The sequence below is a fragment of the Tenrec ecaudatus genome, chromosome 4, assembly GCF_050624435.1.
Source record: "Tenrec ecaudatus isolate mTenEca1 chromosome 4, mTenEca1.hap1, whole genome shotgun sequence".
Taxonomy (NCBI): domain Eukaryota; kingdom Metazoa; phylum Chordata; class Mammalia; order Afrosoricida; family Tenrecidae; genus Tenrec; species Tenrec ecaudatus.
In genome coordinates, this window is record NC_134533.1 from 137,775,722 (window position 1) to 137,781,616 (window position 5,895).

A 5,895-nucleotide genomic window follows, 5' to 3' on the forward strand; every position below is an offset into this window, starting at 1 on the left:
TGACCTTGGCCTCACCAGCGTCTCTGCCAGAGCAGGGACCATTTGGAGCCTGGAGGGCGGCTTGGTCTCAACACAGCCACAGTTTGCCACCACCCACCTAAGGGCAGGGACTGGATCCGTGCAGCTCCTCTCTGCCCCACCCCCCATCAGTCTTGGAGGGCTGCGCAGGGGCCTTTTCTCAACAGCCACAGCTTGCCGCTGCCACCTCAAAGCAGGGACTCAATCCTTGCAGCTCCACTGGCGGGAACACATTCAGCTACATTGTTGCTTTGTTTGCATCTCTTCACTATATCCCCTCCTCCCCTGCCCCCACAGGCTCATCAGGCTTACTTTTTAACTTTTTTTTCTCCTCTTTGTCTCTTTCTGGGTCTCCCACACTACACACTACTGCTAACCTCCAGACCACTCCCCTTAGCCTAGGGCATTTACACCTGCACCACACCTAGCTAAGGGAGCTCCACCCTGTGTAGCTAGCCTGAGGCTAGGAAAGGCCCTGCTGATCTGCACCAGGGGATACTCTGCTCAACCTCTTACTGGGGAATTCCTGCCTGTGTGCCTGGGGTCCTAAAGTAGCTCGGCCAACACTCGTCAGCATTCCAAGCTGCAGCAGAGACCTCTGCCCAACCTTCGCAACACCAAAGCAGGCAACCCACTAGCCTTCTGGGTCACTCCCCTAAGAGGGAAGCCACAGGAGGATAGAGTGGTAGGTTAATTCCATAATGAAATTAGCTATAGAAAGTTTGAAGAAGCACTCCTACAAGTCTCCAAGAGAGAGCCAGTGCTCTTTGACTCCCTGGAAAATGGCACCTGGCTCCTGTAAAACAATGCAATGCAAACAGCCACCAGCCCCAATGACCTCAACGAAAAAAAGGGGAGAAACAAAAGGCAATGCCAGAAGATGGCCTGAACATAATGACATGCAGAGGAAGCAGACATTGAGCTGCCACAGAAAGAAAATTTCAGAATGCTTTTTGGAGTCATACAGGATATGAGGGAAACAATACAGAAATAGGATGAAATGATAGAAGAGGTAAAAGCCATAAACCAAATAGAAATACAGGAGCTTAGGGAGGAGATAACAAAAACCAATAACAGACTCACAGACCTCGAGAAGCAAATGGAGGAATCCGAGAACCACATCAGTGACTTGGAGGACAGCCAAGCAGATTTTAACAAACGCGAACAAAAATCTAATAAGATCATCAGAGAAGCTGAAGAAACCTTAAGAGCTATGTCTGATGCTATGAAACAGAATAACATTAGAATTATTGGCTTACCGGAGGAAGACACAAAAAAGAAGTCATCTGCAACAACAGTGAGAGAATTCCTGGAGGAAAGCTTACCCAGCTTAATGATTGAAAACCAGGCAACCATTCAGGAGGCTGAAAGAACACCAGCTAGACTAAATCCCAAGAAGTCACCAAGGCACATGATAGTTAAATTATCCAACTTTGAGGGAGAAAATCATGAGAGCAGTTAGGGAAAAACAAGCAATCACATATAATGGTCTCCAAATAATATTATGCTCAGACCTATCAGCAGAAACTGTGAAGAAGAGGAGAGAGTGGAGTAACATATTCCAAAAAATGAAGGGACACTCTATCTAGCCAAGCTATCAATCAAGATAGACAGCGAAATGAGAATCTTCCCAGACAAGGAAAAGTTCAAAGAATACATTAGAAGAAACCCAGCCTTACAAAAAATCCTTGCCGACCCAGTATGGGCAGAAGAACAACACTCACCAAGCATAAATAAGAGACCACCACATATAGCAACCTCATCCAGAGGGCAAAAAAGAGAAAACAGACTTCAAGACAGCATTGACTTAAATATAGAAAGACTTCAAAGGCTGCTGAGGTAAGCTTTAAAAAAAAAAAAAGGCAAGAGGGGCATAGGGAAAAAGCTACTGTATACAAACATTCCTGGGGTGAGGACCAGGTAATATGGCAGGGACCAGACCAAATACAGGGATGCACATAGTAGACCACTAAAAAAGAGGTGGGGAAAGGAAAAATAATAATAAAAAAGAAAGGGGTAGCGGGGGCACAGGGCACTAACTCACTCAAGCAGAGGTTATTGTTTGTGTCCCCACAGGGAAAGAGAGACTAGCCTTCAACCAGGTGCTCCAAGATGTGAATGCAACATACCAGTGTGGAGTAGGGAATCAGTGGAAAGGTCTGGGAGCCGGTCCCAACACCAACTACTAAGTGGACACTTGTCCCTCCCATCAGAAGAATTTATTTCAAAGGACAGCACTGAATCTACAACTCCTGAAGAGGGACACATCTGATAGGAGCACATGGGAGAAGATGAAGGGGGATGAGGAGAGAGTGGAGCACATCATGGCCCAGGAGGTCGATGTTCCCAATTAGAACAGTCAGCTGCACCCAGTGTCTTGATGCTTCCAGGTGCAATGAGCTTCCTCAAAAGTTTCCTTCCTCCGGGCCCGGCCGAGGGGCTGCGGCAGCAGCTGCCCGACACTGAGGCTGTGCTGGACGGCAAGGGCCTCGGCACTGGCACTCTGTACATCGCAGAGAGCCGCCTGTCTTGGTTGGATGGCTCTGGATTAGGATTCTCATTGGAATACCCTGCTATTAGTTTACATGCTGTGTCCCGAGACCTAAATGCTTATCCGCGAGAACATTTGTATGTTATGGTGAATGCAAAATTTGGAGAAGAATCAAAAGACTCTGTGGATGAAGAAGAGGAGGAAGACAGTGACGATGATGCTGAACCTATTGCTGAATTTAGATTCGTGCCTAGTGATAAATCAGCAATGTTCGCTGCAATGTGTGAATGCCAAGCATTGCATCCAGATCCTGAGGATGAAGATTCAGATGATTATGATGGAGAAGAGTATGATATAGAAGCACACGAACAAGGGCAGGGGGACATTCCTACATTTTATACCTATGAAGAAGGATTATCCCATTTAACAGCAGAAGGCCAAGCCACGTTGGAGAGATTAGAAGGAATGCTTTCTCAGTCTGTGAGCAGTCAGAATAACATGGCTGGGGTCCGGACCGAGGACTTGATAAGAGATTTCGAAGATGGGATGGAGATAGATGCTACACCCACAGTTGCTGGGCAATTTGAGGATGCGGATGTTGATCACTGAAAATGGCTTTAAGATTCTGCCCGTAACTAGGAGATCTGGTGCCCTCTACATAGTGGAGTTGGGGTTTATGGAAGACTTTCCTTCTTCAAAACTCACCCGAACCAGTTCTTTTCTTGAGACAGACAATACTGTGATAGTAAGTTGTCACCAGCAAAAGAAACTTGTGACCTTTATTAACAAAGGTGAATTAACTAAGAGCATTTGTAGTTATTGTTGACCCCTAAACTTTCTGAATCTAAGTACCTCAGAGTAGACCCATAATTTCTCTCTTTATAAGCTAGCAGGCCTGCATGGTGAACATGCACAAGAGCTTGGAGGTGGAAGTAAACTCATTGGGGAAGGGAGAGACCGAGACTTCATAGAAATCTTAACTTCTCTGTTTATTTTCCTTAGGGGCAAAGATCTTTTATTAATTTAAATGAGGCCCAGATTATTAATTCAGGCATCTCTAGGGAGTCTCTCCTAAAACATCCAGCCACCCGTCCTTGGGCATCTCCTTGCACCATGCTTCACCAGTACAATTCCAGTCTGTCATAGTCCCCAGCCTTTTACAGGGTCATTTTCTGTAAGAACACATGAAATTGGGATGAACTTCTCAATGTACTTCATGAGAATGGCTTTGTCTGAGTAACAGCGAAACAAATAAATCTAGGTTTTCTATAAAAAAAAAAAAAGAACAGTCAGCTGACAGAGAGGACCACATGGCCGGCCCCACTATGAGACATGACGCCCTCACTGACCCATAGCCCTACAGGGGACAACACCAGAGACACAGTGTGGGAACTGCACCCGATCGTATCCTGCCACACCGAAGCAAAACATTAAGGGGGTCAACAGAACAGCAAGGGAATGGAGTGGCGAGGTCCCCAGGGAATGCTGAAGGTGAACTTTGGGGCCAGGGCATGGTGCCCCAACAGACGGGACTGGAAACACTCCTAAAGGCCAACAAACAGTCCTTGAACTAACTACAAGCTTTTCTTTCTTGTTGTGCTTTGTTTTGTTTATGTGCATGTTATTATCTCCGCAGGTCTGTCTAAATGGATGAACAATCTGGAGGAGAAAACAACGGGACTGATAGTTCTGTGGGGACATGGGAGCGGGTGAGGTGGGGGGGAAAGTAGTGGTGTTAATAAACCCAGGGACAAGGGAACAACAAGCGATCCAAATCGGTGGTGAGGAGGGTGTGGGAGGCCTGGTTGGGTATGATCAAGGGTAATGTAACTAAGAGGAATTGGTGAAACCCTGGTGGGGACTGAGCATGATAGTGGGACTGGAGGAAAGTCAAAGGAAATAGAGGAAAGAGCTGGGAGGCAGAGGGCATTTATAAAGGTCTAGATAAAGACATATACATATGCAAATATATTTATACATGAGGATGGGGAAATAGATCTATGTGCATATATTTATAGGGTTAGTATTAAGGTAGCAGAAGGACATTGGGCCTCCACTCAAGTACTCCCTCAATGCAAGAATACTTTCTTCTATTAAATTGGCATTCTATGATACTTACCTTCCTGACACAAACATTGAAGACAAAGAGGGCGAACAACTAAATGTGGTGAAGAAAGTTGATGATGCCCAGCTATCAAAAGATATAGCATGTGGGGTCTTAAAGGCTTGAAGGTAAACAAGCGGCCATCTAGCTCAGAAGCAAAAAAGCCCACATGGAAGAAGCACACCAGCCTGTGTGACCCCAAGGTGCTGAAGGGATCAGTTATCAGGCATCAAAGAACAAAAAAATCATATCGTTGTGTGTTCACTTCCCTGATATGCACGTTGAAGACAAATAGGTGAATAAGCAAATGTGGTGAAGAAAGCTGACAGTGCCTGGCTATCAAAAGATATAGCGTCTGGGGTCTTAAAGGCTTGAAGGTAAACAAGCAGCCATCTGGCTCAGAAGCAATAAAGCCCACATGGAAGAAGCACACCAGCCTGTGCGATCACAGGTGTTGAAGGGATCAGGCATAAGGCATCATCAGAACAAAAAAATCTTACCATAGTGAATGAAGAGGGAAGCGCAGGGTGGAGACCCAAAGCCCATTTGTTGGCCACTGGAGATCCCCTTGCAGAGGGGTTTAGGGGAGGAGATGAGTCAGTCAGGGTGTGATGTATCAACAATGATGAATACAGCTTTCCTCTAGTTTCTAAATTCTTGCTCCTGCTCTCCGCCTCCGCCCCCCCCCCCCCACCGCCCGCCACTATCATGATCCAAATTCTACTTCGCAAGTCTGACTAGACCAGAGGATGTACACTGGTGCAGATAGGAGCTGGAGGCACAGGGAATCCAGGGTGGATGATACCTTCAGGACCAGGGGTGTGATTGGCGATACTGGGAGGGTAGAGGGAGAGTGGGTTGGAAAGAGGGAGAACCGATTACAAGGATCTACATGTGACCTCCTCCCTTGGGGATGGACAACAGAAAAGTGGGTGAAGGGAGACGTCGGACAGGGCAAGATATGACAAAATAATAAATTATCAAGGGCTCATGAGGGAGGGTGGAGCGGAGAGGGAGTGGGAAAAAAAAGAGAACTAGATGCCAAGGGCTTAGTGGAGAGCAAATGTTTTGAAAATGCTGAGGGCAATGAATGTACAGATGTGCTTTACACAATTGATGTATGTATGGATTGTGATAAGAGTTTTATGAGCCCCTAATAAAACATTTAAAAGAGAGTATTTGAAAATTATTCAAATAAGCAGTTGAATGACTAACAAATCCACAAAAGAAAAACAGAAAAATAAGATTAAGTATTAATTTCCTAGAAGGTAGGATCATTTCC

The 5,895-nt window shown here is 45.8% G+C and overlaps 1 protein-coding gene across 4 annotated transcripts; it reads left to right on the top strand.

The window, feature by feature from the left end:
• Positions 1-2,398: 2,398 nt before the first annotated feature.
• On the top strand, positions 2,399-3,444 carry LOC142447130 (methylosome subunit pICln-like). Of its 4 annotated transcripts, none has more exons than XM_075548830.1 (2): positions 2,414-2,875; positions 3,050-3,444. In XM_075548830.1, the coding sequence occupies exons 1-2, from the start codon at positions 2,414-2,416 to the stop codon at positions 3,116-3,118; spliced, it is 531 nt and encodes a 176-aa protein (XP_075404945.1). In that variant the 3' UTR covers positions 3,119-3,444. The 4 variants fall into 4 exon arrangements, with proteins under 4 accessions (XP_075404943.1, XP_075404945.1, XP_075404944.1 ...); XM_075548829.1 differs by having other exon boundaries at positions 2,414-2,679; positions 2,773-3,444; XM_075548831.1 differs by having other exon boundaries at positions 2,414-2,672; positions 2,874-3,444.
• The last annotated feature ends 2,451 nt before the right edge of the window (positions 3,445-5,895 follow it).

Coding starts and splice junctions, on each gene's coding strand:
- LOC142447130 (XM_075548828.1), top strand. CDS start 2,399: ATGCTTCCAGGTGCAATGAGCTTCCTCAAAAGTTTCCTTCCTCCGGGC.